At 49.1% G+C, this 16,012-nt stretch overlaps 1 protein-coding gene across 11 annotated transcripts in view; it reads right to left on the bottom strand.

The window, feature by feature from the left end:
• Positions 1-16,012, bottom strand: part of LOC106590754 (centrosomal protein of 192 kDa) — a 97,306-nt gene that overhangs the window by 46,387 nt on the left and 34,907 nt on the right. For 8 of the 11 annotated variants that reach the window (XM_082972291.1, XM_082972300.1, XM_082972295.1 and 5 more), the window contains exons 18-28: positions 14,094-15,722; positions 13,225-13,351; positions 12,906-13,086; positions 9,384-10,293; positions 8,287-8,435; positions 7,843-8,073; positions 3,815-3,940; positions 1,001-1,141; positions 837-900; positions 474-613; positions 182-277 (exon numbers count right to left, since the gene is read on the bottom strand). In XM_082972291.1, coding sequence (XP_082828417.1) covers positions 182-277; positions 474-613; positions 837-900; positions 1,001-1,141; positions 3,815-3,940; positions 7,843-8,073; positions 8,287-8,435; positions 9,384-10,293; positions 12,906-13,086; positions 13,225-13,351; positions 14,094-15,722 — 3,794 coding nt within the window. The remainder of the gene's footprint in view (positions 1-181; positions 278-473; positions 614-836; positions 901-1,000; positions 1,142-3,814; positions 3,941-7,842; positions 8,074-8,286; positions 8,436-9,383; positions 10,294-12,905; positions 13,087-13,224; positions 13,352-14,093; positions 15,723-16,012) is intronic. The other 3 variants (XM_082972294.1, XM_082972299.1, XM_082972301.1) reach the window with 3 other exon arrangements.

Raw genomic sequence — 16,012 nt, 5'->3', positions numbered from 1 at the left:
TTATTAAACCCCAATGCCAACCCATCCCCCAGGCTTATTAAACCCCAATGCCAACCCATCCCCCAGGCTTATTAAACCACAATGCCAACCCATCCCCCAGGCTTATTAAACCACAATGCCAACCCATCCCCCAGGCTTATTAAACCACAGATCAAACAGGGAAGTAAAAGGGACCGAATACCTTGAGTTTCAGCTGAACATCAATGTTGCCTGCGTTCTTCAGAGGCAGAGTCTGCTCGCTGGACTGACCAATCGCTGCCGAGAGGTTAACAGTCTGCTGCCCCCCCCCCCCCCCACCAAAAAAAAAGATATATGAGAAAAGAATTACAGAAAGATCAACCTATCACAGAAGGTCAAGCCCAACTGTAATATGGAATGTGTTAGAAAAGGCAATAGAACCCACTGGTTTCCCAGTTAAACCCGGGAACGGAAAGACTAGTCTCATGTCAGCGGAGCGACGGGTCAGTTCCTACCTGGAGGTCTTTAGGGGCGTGTACTCTGGCCGTTCCGGACCTGGCTCTGAGAGGGACGCTCCTGATCACATGACTGGGGCCCGGACAGTCCACCTCGATGTCCACCCGCGCACTGTATTCATCCGCTGGACCGAGAGCACCTGTATGACATCAGACATGACAAACAGCTGTGACTGGTGGCTGAAGGGCATCTTGTGTATTAATATTCATGGAGCAAGGCCAGGGGGCCCCCGTACCCGAACGGGCCAGGGGGCCCCCGTACCCGAACGGGCCAGGGGGCCCCCGTACCCGAACGGGCCAGGGGGCCCCCGTACCCGAACGGGCCAGGGGGCCCCCGTACCCGAACAGGCCAGGGGGCCATACCTGAACAGGACTGGTACTTCTGTGGAGCGTGGAAGTGAACCCAAACCATGAAGCTCTCTGGATTCTGAAAGACAACACAAAAACAACATCCCAGAAACATCCCTCAGAAACGACTCGACTATTGAAGCCACTGGAGACGACCTGGCGGGTCCAGGTTCACTCACCTCTCCGTAGCTGGCGTGCATCACGTGGTTCATGACGGACGGAGCGGCCAGTGAGGTCAGAGTCCCCGCCTGCAGCAAGCCCTCAGCTGTCATGGCAACGGGACTCTTGGAGAAAGTGAAGCAGCGCCAGGCCGTGGCGTTCTAGAAACACGACGTCACAGAGACCATATCTATCAACGTGTGCTTGTATAAACCAAATATTTTAACAAAAATCAAAGTGCTTTTGAAGTAACAGAAAGATGACATCAGACCTGGAATTTCAGGATTTTTTAGGGGCAAGGCCATTTGGAGGTGCCCAATCTGCCCGGGGCAACGACGCCATCTGCCCGGGGCAACGACGCCATCTGCCCGGGGTACCAAGGACATTTAACCAAAATAGCCAATTAAAGTGATTTGAAAATCCAAAAAAAACACTAGCTTTTCTGTTAAAACATAGGTGTATGTAAATGTGTATAGATAATGAATGATCAAAGCGTAGGAGACAGCCTGGCGCACCGAGCCCCGGGAGACAGCCTGGCACACCGAGCCCCGGGCGACAGCCTGGCACACCGGGAGACAGCCTGGCGCACCGAGCCCCGGGAGACAGCCTGGCACACCGAGCCCCGGGAGACAGCCTGGCACACCGGGAGACAGCCTGGCGCGCCGAGCCCCGGGAGACAGCCTGGCGCGCCGAGCCCCGGGAGACAGCCTGGCGCGCCGAGCCCCGGGAGACAGCCTGGCGCACCGGGAGACAGCCTGGCGCACCGAGCCCCGGGAGACAGCCTGGCACACCGAGCCCCGGGAGACAGCCTGGCGCGCCGAGCCCCGGGAGACAGCCTGGCGCACCGAGCCCCGGGAGACAGCCTGGCACACCGAGCCCCGGGAGACAGCCTGGCGCGCCGAGCCCCGGGAGACAGCCTGGCGCACCGAGCCCCGGGAGACAGCCTGGCGCACCGAGCCCCGGGAGACAGCCTGGCTTATTTGTGTTCAAAATAATATATATATTTTTTAATTCAGTGGGTGCGGCTTATATTCAGGTGCGCTCAATAGTCCGGAAATTACGGTAATAAGAACGGCGATAAGTGACAGAGCCGTGTGAGTGAGGCGCTTCGGAGCGCGGCGATTGGCAGCTGGGAATTAGAATTATTATACTCAGCCAAAGGGAACAACGGACACTTCGGCTGAAAGGAAAATACATATTTTTTTTTAGGTAGCATTACGGACGGCCACGCGAGGGGACATCGAGGGCCATGGCTGTTGAAAATGAGGCCTGCATGACAAAGTTCTGCACAACTCAGACAGAAGAGTAATGACCTATACAACATTAGTTATTGTCTGTTGCTGCACTGTACTGCATCGCAATGTACTGCAAAGCATTGTATTGCATAGCATTGTACTGTACTGCATAGTAATGTAGTGCATAGCATTGTATTGTATGGTAATGTAGTGCATAGCATTGTATTGTATGGTAATGTAGTGCATAGCATTGTATTGTATGGTAATGTAGTGCATAGCATTGTATGGTAATGTAGTGCATAGCATTGTATTGTACGGTAATGTAGTGCATAGCATTGTATTGTATGGTAATGTAGTGCATAGCATTGTATTGTATGGTAATGTAGTGCATAGCATTGTATTGTATGGTAATGTAGTGCATAGCATTGTATTGTATGGTAATGTAGTGCATAGCATTGTATTGTATGGTAATGTAGTGCATAGCATTGTATTGTATGGTAATGTAGTGCATAGCATTGTATTGTATGGTAATGTAGTGCATAGCATTGTATTGTATGGTAATGTAGTGCATAGCATTGTATTGTATGGTAATGTAGTGCATAGCATTGTATTGTATGGTAATGTAGTGCATAGCATTGTATTGTATGGTAATGTAGTGCATAGCATTGTATGGTAATGTAGTGCATAGCATTGTATGGTAATGTAGTGCATAGCATTGTATGGTAATGTAGTGCATAGCATTGTATGGTATGGTAATGTAGTGCATAGCATTGTATGGTATGGTAATGTAGTGCATAGCATTGTATTGTATGGTAATGTAGTGCATAGCATTGTATTGTATGGTAATGTAGTGCATAGCATTGTATTGTACGGTAATGTAGTGCATAGCATTGTATTGTACGGTAATGTAGTGCATAGCATTGTACGGTAATGTAGTGCATAGCATTGTACGGTAATGTAGTGCATAGCATTGTACGGTAATGTAGTGCATAGCATTGTACGGTAATGTAGTGCATAGCATTGTATTGTACGGTAATGTAGTGCATAGCATTGTATTGTACGGTAATGTAGTGCATAGCATTGTATTGTACGGTAATGTAGTGCATAGCATTGTATTGTACGGTAATGTAGTGCATAGCATTGTATTGTACGGTAATGTAGTGCATAGCATTGTATTGTATGGTAATGTAGTGCATAGCATTGTATTGTATGGTAATGTAGTGCATAGCATTGTATTGTACGGTAATGTAGTGCATAGCATTGTATTGTACGGTAATGTAGTGCATAGCATTGTATTGTATGGTAATGTGGTGCATAGCATTGTATTGTATGGTAATGTAGTGCATAGCATTGTATTGTATGGTAATGTAGTGCATAGCATTGTATTGTATGGTAATGTAGTGCATAGCATTGCATTGCACGGTAATGTAGTGCATAGCATTGTATTGTATGGTAATGTAGTGCATAGCATTGTATTGTATGGTAATGTTGTGCATAGCATTGTATTGTATGGTAATGTAGTGCATAGCATTGTATTGTATGGTAATGTAGTGCATAGCATTGTATTGTATGGTAATGTAGTGCATAGCATTGTCTTACAGCACTGATAACCAGTCGAACAGGAACAGTAGCATGAGTCCTGTTCAGCAGCTTCAGAGGCAGAGCTTTGGCACAGCCACCTGCCAGGTCCCCAAAATCCAGACCGCCACACTTCCCTACATCCACCTGGAGAGGAGAACCCAGAATAGAATGTGTTCCAGTGGAGAACCCACCCAGAATATAATGTGTTCCAGTGGAGAACCCACCCAGAATATAATGTGTTCCAGTGGAGAACCCACCCAGAATATAATGTGTTCCAGTGGAGAACCCACCCAGAATATAATGTGTTCCAGTGGAGAACCCACCCAGAATATAATGTGTTCCAGTGGAGAACCCACCCAGAATATAATGTGTTCCAGTGGAGAACCCACCCAGAATATAATGTGTTCCAGTGGAGAACCCACCCAGAATATAATGTGTTCCAGTGGAGAACCCACCCAGAATATAATGTGTTCCAGTGGAGAACCCACCCAGAATATAATGTGTTCCAGTGGAGAACCCACCCAGAATATAATGTGTTCCAGTGGAGAACCCACCCAGAATATAATGTGTTCCAGTGGAGAACCCACCCAGAATATAATGTGTTCCAGTGGAGAACCCACCCAGAATATAATGTGTTCCAGTGGAGAACCCACCCAGAATATAATGTGTTCCAGTGGAGAACCCACCCAGAATATAATGTGTTCCAGTGGAGAACCCACCCAGAATATAATGTGTTCCAGTGGAGAACCCACCCAGAATATAATGTGTTCCAGTGGAGAACCCACCCAGAATATAATGTGTTCCAGTGGAGAACCCACCCAGAATATAATGTGTTCCAGTGGAGAACCCACCCAGAATATAATGTGTTCCAGTGGAGAACCCACCCAGAATATAATGTGTTCCAGTGGAGAACCCACCCAGAATATAATGTGTTCCAGTGGAGAACCCACCCAGAATATAATGTGTTCCAGTGGAGAACCCACCCAGAATATAATGTGTTCCAGTGGAGAACCCACCCAGAATATAATGTGTTCCAGTGGAGAACCCACCCAGAATATAATGTGTTCCAGTGGAGAACCCACCCAGAATATAATGTGTTCCAGTGGAGAACCCACCCAGAATATAATGTGTTCCAGTGGAGAACCCACCCAGAATATAATGTGTTCCAGTGGAGAACCCACCCAGAATATAATGTGTTCCAGTGGAGAACCCACCCAGAATATAATGTGTTCCAGTGGAGAACCCACCCAGAATATAATGTGTTCCAGTGGAGAACCCACCCAGAATATAATGTGTTCCAGTGGAGAACCCACCCAGAATATAATGTGTTCCAGTGGAGAACCCACCCAGAATATAATGTGTTCCAGTGGAGAACCCACCCAGAATATAATGTGTTCCAGTGGAGAACCCACCCAGAATATAATGTGTTCCAGTGGAGAACCCACCCAGAATATAATGTGTTCCAGTGGAGAACCCACCCAGAATATAATGTGTTCCAGTGGAGAACCCACCCAGAATATAATGTGTTCCAGTGGAGAACCCACCCAGAATATAATGTGTTCCAGTGGAGAACCCACCCAGAATATAATGTGTTCCAGTGGAGAACCCACCCAGAATATAATGTGTTCCAGTGGAGAACCCACCCAGAATATAATGTGTTCCAGTGGAGAACCCACCCAGAATATAATGTGTTCCAGTGGAGAACCCACCCAGAATATAATGTGTTCCAGTGGAGAACCCACCCAGAATATAATGTGTTCCAGTGGAGAACCCACCCAGAATATAATGTGTTCCAGTGGAGAACCCACCCAGAATATAATGTGTTCCAGTGGAGAACCCACCCAGAATATAATGTGTTCCAGTGGAGAACCCACCCAGAATATAATGTGTTCCAGTGGAGAACCCACCCAGAATATAACGTGTTCCAGTGGAGAACCCACCCAGAATATAACGTGTTCCAGTGGAGAACCCACCCAGAATATAACGTGTTCCAGTGGAGAACCCACCCAGAATATAACGTGTTCCAGTGGAGAACCCACCCAGAATATAACGTGTTCCAGTGGAGAACCCACCCAGAATATAACGTGTTCCAGTGGAGAACCCACCCAGAATATAACGTGTTCCAGTGGAGAACCCACCCAGAATATAACGTGTTCCAGTGGAGAACCCACCCAGAATATAACGTGTTCCAGTGGAGAACCCACCCAGAATATAACGTGTTCCAGTGGAGAACCCACCCAGAATATAACGTGTTCCAGTGGAGAACCCACCCAGAATATAACGTGTTCCAGTGGAGAACCCACCCAGAATATAACGTGTTCCAGTGGAGAACCCACCCAGAATATAACGTGTTCCAGTGGAGAACCCACCCAGAATATAACGTGTTCCAGTGGAGAACCCACCCAGAATATAACGTGTTCCAGTGGAGAACCCACCCAGAATATAACGTGTTCCAGTGGAGAACCCACCCAGAATATAATGTGTTCCAGTGGAGAACCCACCCAGAATATAATGTGTTCCAGTGGAGAACCCACCCAGAATATAATGTGTTCCAGTGGAGAACCCACCCAGAATATAATGTGTTCCAGTGGAGAACCCACCCAGAATATAATGTGTTCCAGTGGAGAACCCACCCAGAATATAATGTGTTCCAGTGGAGAACCCACCCAGAATATAATGTGTTCCAGTGGAGAACCCACCCAGAATATAATGTGTTCCAGTGGAGAACCCACCCAGAATATAATGTGTTCCAGTGGAGAACCCACCCAGAATATAATGTGTTCCAGTGGAGAACCCACCCAGAATATAATGTGTTCCAGTGGAGAACCCACCCAGAATATAATGTGTTCCAGTGGAGAACCCACCCAGAATATAATGTGTTCCAGTGGAGAACCCACCCAGAATATAATGTGTTCCAGTGGAGAACCCACCCAGAATATAATGTGTTCCAGTGGAGAACCCACCCAGAATATAATGTGTTCCAGTGGAGAACCCACCCAGAATATAATGTGTTCCAGTGGAGAACCCACCCAGAATATAATGTGTTCCAGTGGAGAACCCACCCAGAATATAATGTGTTCCAGTGGAGAACCCACCCAGAATATAATGTGTTCCAGTGGAGAACCCACCCAGAATATAATGTGTTCCAGAGGAGAACCCACCCAGAATATAATCTGTTCCAGTGGAGAACCCACCCAGAATATAATGTGTTCCAGTGGAGAACCCACCCAGAATATAATGTGTTCCAGTGGAGAACCCACCCAGAATATAATGTGTTATCTGTTCCAGTGGAGAACCCACCCAGAATATAATGTGTTCCAGTGGAGAACCCACCCAGAATATAATGTGTTCCAGTGGAGAACCCACCCAGAATATAATGTGTTCCAGTGGAGAACCCACCCAGAATATAATGTGTTCCAGTGGAGAACCCACCCAGAATATAATGTGTTCCAGAGGAGAACCCACCCAGAATATAATCTGTTCCAGTGGAGAACCCACCCAGAATATAATGTGTTATCTGTTCCAGTGGAGAACCCACCCAGAATATAATGTGTTCCAGTGGAGAACCCACCCAGAATATAATGTGTTATCTGTTCCAGTGGAGAACCCACCCAGAATATAATGTGTTCCAGTGGAGAACCCACCCAGAATATAATGTGTTCCAGTGGAGAACCCACCCAGAATATAATGTGTTCCAGTGGAGAACCCACCCAGAATATAATGTGTTCCAGAGGAGAACCCACCCAGAATATAATCTGTTCCAGAGGAGAACCCACCCAGAATATAATCTGTTCTCTATTCCAGAGGGGAAACATCATTGATATCAACCAACTAGAACAGAGACCTTGAGGTTCTACACAACTATTGTTTAAAAACACTGAAATATAAGCAGCGAAACAAACCAAACAGGAAGCATGTAGTAGGTGTACTTCCTGTCCTGACATGGACTCAAAGCTATACTAACGATCGACATTAGTTACACCCACTCCTCACTTGGGATTAAATCTAACAAGCCAACAATTGATCAGCCGCACCCCCCCCCTTACCTCCAGAGCAGGGTTCTCTGCCATGGCGACGAGGACCACCCTCTTGGCGAACACCTCGGCGCGGGAGGCAGCCTGGGCCTCAGCGGAGGCAGGCCAGGACGAGACACTGAGGACAGCCTGGTAAACCCCGGCCTGAGGTGGGATGAACAGCACCTTCTGCTCCTCCGTGCTCTTAGGGCCAATGATAGTCTTGTTCTTCACTATCAGCCACTGGTACGGGAATGAATCAAACTGGGCGGGACAGGAAATGGACATTATGGTTCGACAGCAGTTCCTCGTTCTTCAGAGTGGTTACATTTCCGGGACTATTTATTGGCTCTCAATTTGCTAAAATATTCTCTCAGCATTTTTATTTTTACATTTTTGTTGACACTATTTCAGACCATACAATTCTCTGTAAATCATTGTCCTCTTTACAAATTCATTAGAAACAAAATGACTCACCTTCTCTCCGTCGATGGCCAGGCTGGTGACTGTGATGGAGACCTGCTGCCAGCGCTCGGAGGGGTTGAAGATGCCCAGTGAGGTCTGAGAGGAGATGCCCACACAGCAGGCATGGGGGAACCTCAGCTCCTCAGGGATCACGACCTGGGCTGGAGGATTGGAGAGGGGTCCAGGGTTATCTTAAAGCTGACAAAATTACACGTATTTGTCACTCAAGATTGAGATACACCGTTTCAAACTCTTCCAACTGCAACACACCCTCTTATCTGGAGTGATTCAAGATACCATTCCAGAACTGATTGAAGGCTAACCTGCGGGAAGGCTAACCTGCGGGAAGGCTAACCTGCGGGAAGGCTAACCTGCGGGAAGGCTAACCTGCGGGAAGGCGCTAACCTGCGAGAAGGCGCTAACCTGCGAGAAGGCGCTAACCTGCGAGAAGGCGCTAACCTGCGAGAAGGCGCTAACCTGCGAGAAGGCGCTAACCTGCGAGAAGGCGCTAACCTGCGAGAAGGCGCTAACCTGCGAGAAGGCGCTAACCTGCGAGAAGGCGCTAACCTGCGAGAAGGCTAACCTGCGAGAAGGCTAACCTGCGAGAAGGCTAACCTGCGAGAAGGCTAACCTGCGAGAAGGCTAACCTGCGAGTTCGGGAAGGCTAACCTGCGAGTTCGGGAAGGCTAACCTGCGAGTTCGGGAAGGCTAACCTGCGAGTTCGGGAAGACTAACCTGCGAGTTCGGGAAGACTAACCTGCGAGTTCGGGAAGACTAACCTGCGAGTTCGGGAAGACTAACCTGCGAGTTCGGGAAGACTAACCTGCGAGTTCGGGAAGACTAACCTGCGAGTTCGGGAAGACTAACCTGCGAGTTCGGGAAGACTAACCTGCGAGTTCGGGAAGACTAACCTGCGAGTTCGGGAAGACTAACCTGCGAGTTCGGGAAGACTAACCTGCGAGTTCGGGAAGACTAACCTGCGAGTTCGGGAAGACTAACCTGCGAGTTCGGGAAGACTAACCTGCGAGTTCGGGAAGACTAACCTGCGAGTTCGGGAAGACTAACCTGCGAGTTCGGGAAGACCAACCTGCGAGTTCAGGAAGACTAACCTGCGAGTTCGGGAAGGCTGCCGTTAGACCACGAGGCTACACAGCGCTGGCTGTAGGGGTTCTCCTCCATCAGTCCTGGGTCCAAGGGTTTGAGGTGGGGGTTAGAGCAGTGGTACAGACCCCCAGGACCTCCTGGTCCACCAGGCCCAGAGACACCCAGACCCCCAGAGCTGTGGAGGTGTCTGACTGAGGGATCAACGTTGGGTCCTAACCGTGAGGACAGAGCGTGACCGTACAGGCCGTTCCCTGCTGCTGCCATGTGGTGGTAGGGAGCAGGCAGAGAGAGACCAGGGTGTAGAGCTCCATCTGAACCCAGGTTCTGCTGTGCCAGCTGGGAGCTGAAGAGGGAGCGCCCCGTCAGGAGGCTGGGGACCCCTGGATGCAGGTCCACCATGGAGCCCTGGGGCTTGAAGCTGGAGATGGGCATGTAGCACAGGTCCTCGGAGGAAGGCAGGCTGAAGCCCGTCCTGGCCCCAGGATAGACCTCACTCCCCTGGGCTGAGACCCCGGACCACTGCTGGTTCCCCTGGCCCCCCATACCGCTGGGCTGCTGGATGTTCAGGTTGCTGGAGTAACCAGAATCCACCTTGGCGAGGTGGTGCGAGTTGGGTTCGGAGTGGCGTTTCTGCTGGTTGTAGTCTCTATTATTCCCACAGTGATAGTTGCACTCACTCTGGCTGCGTGTACAGCCCAGACCTGAACCACTCCGCAAGTCTACCGAGCCACTACGAGGACCGTTAGAGCGGCGAGGAGACTCTGGGCTCTTGGACTGTCTAGGAGGACAGAGGACGTCTGTAGAGCGGTTAGGAGGTAGATCCTGACCTGAAGGATTCTGGGTATCAGCCCCTTCTACTGCAGGGGTGGGACTGGCCCTGATGATAGTGGTGCTCAGAGACATGGTGCCATTACTCTGGGGGAAGGGAGAGAGAAGATATCACGCAGTCCATGGGTTATTCCTTCATTTAGTAAAACTCCAGCACATAACATAGCTAGCTGAGTTTTTCCAGGAAGATAACCATCATTCAGCTTAACATTGTGCATCAACAATCAAGACAAAACACCCAAAACTCAAGGTTACTTTACCTCGGTTCTATGATAATACAGCGCCTTCAGAAAAGTATTCACACCCTTTGAGAATTTTTAAAACACAAAATACTTTGTAAATGTCGAAGTGGAAGAAAAATGTGAGCATTTGTAAAACATTTCTGAAAAATGAAACAGTAATATATATGTTTCCTAGATAAGTATTCAACCCCCTGAGTAAATATATTGCCAGTGATTACTGCTGTGAGTGTTTCTGGGTAAATCTAAGAGCGATTACTGCTGTGAGTGTTTCTGGGTAAATCTAAGAGCGATTACTGCTGTGAGTGTTTCTGGGTAAATCTAAGAGCGATTACTGCTGTGAGTGTTTCTGGGTAAATCTAAGAGCGATTACTGCTGTGAGTGTTTCTGGGTAAATCTAAGAGCGATTACTGCTGTGAGTGTTTCTGGGTAAATCTAAGAGCGATTACTGCTGTGAGTGTTTCTGGGTAAATCTAAGAGCGATTACTGCTGTGAGTGTTTCTGGGTAAATCTAAGAGCGATTACTGCTGGGAGTGTTTCTGGGTAAATCTAAGAGCGATTACTGCTGTGAGTGTTTCTGGGTAAATCTAAGAGCGATTACTGCTGTGAGTGTTTCTGGGTAAATCTAAGAGCGTTCCAACACCTGGATTGTGCAACATTTGCCCCGTTCTTCTTCTTCGTGTTCTGTCAAATTGGTTGTTGATCATTGCTAGACAACCATTTTCAGGTCTTGTCATAAGATTTTTAAGCAGAATTGGGTCAAAACTGTAAACTTGGCACCTCAGGAACATTCACTGTCTTCTTGGTAAGCAACTCCAGTGTAGATTTGGCCTTGTGTTTTAGGTTATTGTCCTGCTGAAAGGTGAATTCATCTCCCAGTGTCTGGTGGAAAGCAGACTGAACCAGGGTTTCCTCTAGGATTTTGCCTGTGCTTAGCTCCATTCCATTTCTTTTTATCCTAAAGAACTCCCCAGTCCTTAACTATGACAAGCATACCCATAACATGATGCAGCCACCACGATGCTTGAAAATATAAAGAGTGGTACTCAGTAATGTGTTGTACTTGAACCAAACATAACTTTTTGTCCAGAATACAAAGTGTTAATTGCTTTGCCACATTTTTTTTGCAGTATTAATTTAGTGCCTCGTTGCAAACAGGATACATGTTTTGGAATATTTGTTATTCTGTACAGGCTTCCTTTTCACAGTCATTTATGTTTGTATTCTTGAGTAACTACAATGTTGTTGATCCATCCTCAGTTATCTCCTATCACAGCCATTAAACTCTGTAACTGTTTTAAAGTCAACATTGGCCTCATGGTGAAATCCCTGAGAGGTTTCCTTCTTCTCCGGCAACTGAGTTAGGAAGGACGCCTCTATCTTTATAGTAACTGGGTGTATTGATATACCATCCAAAGTGTAATTAATGACTTCACCAAGCTCAAAGGGATATTCAATGAATGCTTTTTTTTTTGCCCATTTTTTACTCCTCCCATGCCTCCACTCCTCCCACGCCTCCACGCCTCCCACGCCTCCCACGCCTCCCACGCCTCCCACCCCTCCCACGCCTCCACCCCTCCCACCCCTCCCACGCCTCCCACGCCTCCACGCCTCCCACGCCTCCACGCCTCCCACGCCTCCACGCCTCCACTCCTTTCCTTCTTGCCAGCCGGGAAATGTGGTGAGATCTCTCATTATCAGCGAACCAGAGAAAGTGTGTGCTTTCCCCGTGTCTTTCGACAACAGAAACGCTAGCAATTCTACCTCTCCAGGTATGGAAAGCTAGCCAATGGGAACTACGTGTCAGCAGAGTAAGCTTTCCAGCGAGCTAGCAGAGTTAGCTTAAGCCTCACGGCGTGGGGTTAACCAAGTGGCGATGGCTAGCCAAGTTAGCTTAAGCCTCACGGCGTGGGGTTAACCAAGTGGCGATGGCTAGCCAAGTTAGCTTAAGCCTCACGGCGTGGGGTTAACCAAGTGGCGATGGCTAGCCAAGTTAGCTTAAGCCTCACGGCGTGGGGTTAACCAAGTGGCGATGGTTAGCCAAGTTAGCTTACGCCTCACGGCGTGGGGTTAACCAAATCGCGATGGCTAGCCGTGTCACGTTAAGCTACCACCAGAGACAGAAGTAGAAAACATTTTTTCCCCCCCCATTCGGTTAAGTACCGAACACTAATCGACTCCATTGACCTCACGGTTGACCTGTGAACTGTTAAAGCAGGAAGACAGGAATTCAAGTCACACAGAGAGGAGAGAGAGCTTCAGGAACCGTCCTGATCACTTCCGCAAAGAAGAAGAGAGGCCGAGAACGACCAAAAGGGCTGGCCCTCGGTCAGACGACGTGCGATTGAGCTCTTGGTCGTTTTGTAAAACAGCCGACAGGAATCCCACTGAGACACGGGAAAAGGAGTATTCGAAAGAGAAGCCCATATATACGAAGGCCCAATCGGCTGCCTACTATACCTTGTGTCTGTCAGGAGTTGGGATGCCGGTGCTGTCGAGAGCCGTGCCGTCATTCAGAGAGATGTACGTCAGCCTGCTGAGACTGGGACTGGAACAACTCCACTCGGACTGGGACTGTGGAGGAGAGAGATCACTGGGGGGTCTCCTGTCCCCGACACTGGAGGAGGGGGGACACACAGGCCTGTACAGGCAACCAGAGAGAAATACAAGATTTAAGAAGAACTGCAAGTAGAGTTACACAGTAGAGGGCACGACCTGACATCTGATTGATTTAATAACTGATTGATGGTTTGATTGATTGAATAATTGATTGATTTACCCTTCTTGGTTGGGGAAGGAGGTCTGTGAGGGGGAGGAGTGGGTGAGAGGAGAGGTGGAGGGTCTGAAGGTACACTGGCTCTGCTCTGGTCCTCCAGCATGATGCAGAGGAGTACCTGGAGATGCACCTGCAGAGAACAACACATTACTATCCATAACCTGACCAGGATATTAATACATTACTATCCACCACATTAATACAATCTGACCAGAGATCATTACTATCCACCACATTAATACAATCTGACCAGATATCATTACTATCCACCACATTAATACAATCTGACCAGAGATCATTACTATCCACCACATTAATACAATCTGACCAGATATCATTACTATCCACCACATTAATACAATCTGACCAGAGATCATTACTATCCACCACATTAATACAATCTGACCAGATATCATTACTATCCACCACATTAATACAATCTGACCAGAGATCATTACTATCCACCACATTAATACAATCTGACCAGAGATCATTACTATCCACCACATTAATACAATCTGACCAGATATCACATTACTATCCACCACATTAATACAATCTGACCAGAGATCATTACTATCCACCACATTAATACAATCTGACCAGAGATCATTACTATCTACCACATTAATACAATCTAACCAATGAACTAAATCCTTCTTTATCATTGTCTGCAGAACACAAGACCAGGAAATCACCTCAAATAAACTATAATCAACATTGAAAAACCAGATGTCCCAATCCAGCCGGAAGGACCAGGGGAAAAAAAACGGGATTTGAAACTAAACTAAGCTTAAACAAACATGTTTATTTCTCTCTTAAATGAGTTGAAGAATAGCTGAATAATGATGTTGATTGGACCAGAGACTGACCGTCCACCCTGTGTGCAGCAGCAGGCTGGGGGCTGTGACAGGAGGAAGTAAAACCAACATGTCTGGTCGCAGCGCCGAGAGGAGCTTCTCCACCACTCTCCTCCAGGCCACCGGGTTTCTCCTGCTGGGCTGTACTGCTCCCGGTCTTCACCGTGGTCCTCCTGGCTCTCTGGGAGGGCGATGTGATGTCTCTGAGGGACAGCGGCCCTGACTGACCCTTCCTCAGACCAGGGGAGGTCTTAGGACCTGGGGCAGGAGCTGCGGAGCGGTCCTCTATCTTCTGGGCTGGGGTGTTGTTGGGTGTTGGACGGACTACTCCTAGTTCAGCCCCACCACTCTCTGTGCTGCTCCTGCTCAGTACACCAGCTGGTTGGGGCTCACTGTTATTATTCCCTGCAGACTTCCTGTCAGCAGCTGGTTTGGCTGTGGAGGTGGTTGAGGAGAACTGACCAGAGCCCACAGACCTTCTCCCTGGGTTACCAGAGGCTGTAGGGATGGAGCTGAATCTGGGACGAGGGATGGAACTCCTCCTCACATCCGTCTTGTTAGCTGGTCCTGGTCCACTCTGGTCAGAACCTGGATGTAGCCCAGCAGAGACCGGACGGGTCGTAGCAGCAGGGTAACCTTGTGTCAAACCCGCCTTAGCCTCCACGCCAGAGGATGAGGAGATATCTCCCTTGGCGATAGCCTGGTATTCGGTAGCCTGGTGTTGATAACCCGAGCTCTCGTTCTCCACAGTAACAACAAGTGACGCTGCCTGGGACTTCCTGTGGGAGGAGTTGAGGCTGTGGGAGGTGCCTGACTGGTCGCTGTCGCTGCTGGTGGATACCTCCTCCGTCTGTTTCAGGTACTTTTCAATGTCGAAGGCACTCAGATCCCCGGCACACTGGCTCCTCTGTAGAGCCTCCAGCAGGTCCCCGGCACACTGGCTCCTCTGTAGAGCCTCCAGCAGGTCCCCGGCACACTGGCTCCTCTGTAGAGCCTCCAGCAGGTCCCCGGCACACTGGCTCCTCTGTAGAGCCTCCAGCAGGTCCCCGGCACACTGGCTCCTCTGTAGAGCCTCCAGCAGGTCCCCGGCACACTGGCTCCTCTGTAGAGCCTCCAGCAGGTCCCCGGCACACTGGCTCCTCTGTAGAGCCTCCAGCAGGTCCCCGGCACACTGGCTCCTCTGTAGAGCCTCCAGCAGGTCCCCGGCACACTGGCTCCTCTGTAGAGCCTCCAGCAGGTCCCCGGCACACTGGCTCCTCTGTAGAGCCTCCAGCAGGTCCCCGGCACACTGGCTCCTCTGTAGAGCCTCCAGCAGGTCCCCGGCACACTGGCTCCTCTGTAGAGCCTCCAGCAGGTCCCCGGCACACTGGCTCCTCTGTAGAGCCTCCAGCAGGTCCCCGGCACACTGGCTCCTCTGTAGAGCCTCCAGCAGGTCCCCGGCACACTGGCTCCTCTGTAGAGCCTCCAGCAGGTCCCCGGCACACTGGCTCCTCTGTAGAGCCTCCAGCAGGTCCCCGGCACACTGGCTCCTCTGTAGAGCCTCCAGCAGGTCCCCCCGTTGGTCCAGTTGAACCCGGTTAGGACTGGGCTGGTCCAGTTCAACCCGGTTAGGGCTGGGAGTTTGTTCTTCCAGGACAGAGGCTGGGAATCAGAATCAAAATCTCCTTCAGATTTTTCATGACCTGGTGAAGTGGTGCTGACATCACCTTCCAACAAACACAACAGAATTAACCAGTCTGGGCTAGGGGGCAGTATTTTCACGGCCGGATGAAAAACATACCCAATTTAAACCGGTTACTACTCTTGCCCAGAAACTAGAATATGCATATTATTAGTAGATTTGGATAGAAAACACTTTAAAGTTTCAAACTGTTTGAATGGTGTCTGTGAGTAAAACAGAACTCATATGGCAGGCAAAAACCTGAGAAAAA

Source organism: Salmo salar, unplaced genomic scaffold (assembly GCF_965601325.2).
Source record: "Salmo salar unplaced genomic scaffold, fSalSal1 ptg000635l, whole genome shotgun sequence".
Lineage (NCBI taxonomy): Eukaryota > Metazoa > Chordata > Actinopteri > Salmoniformes > Salmonidae > Salmo > Salmo salar.
This window is presented reverse-complemented; position numbering and strand designations above follow the sequence as displayed.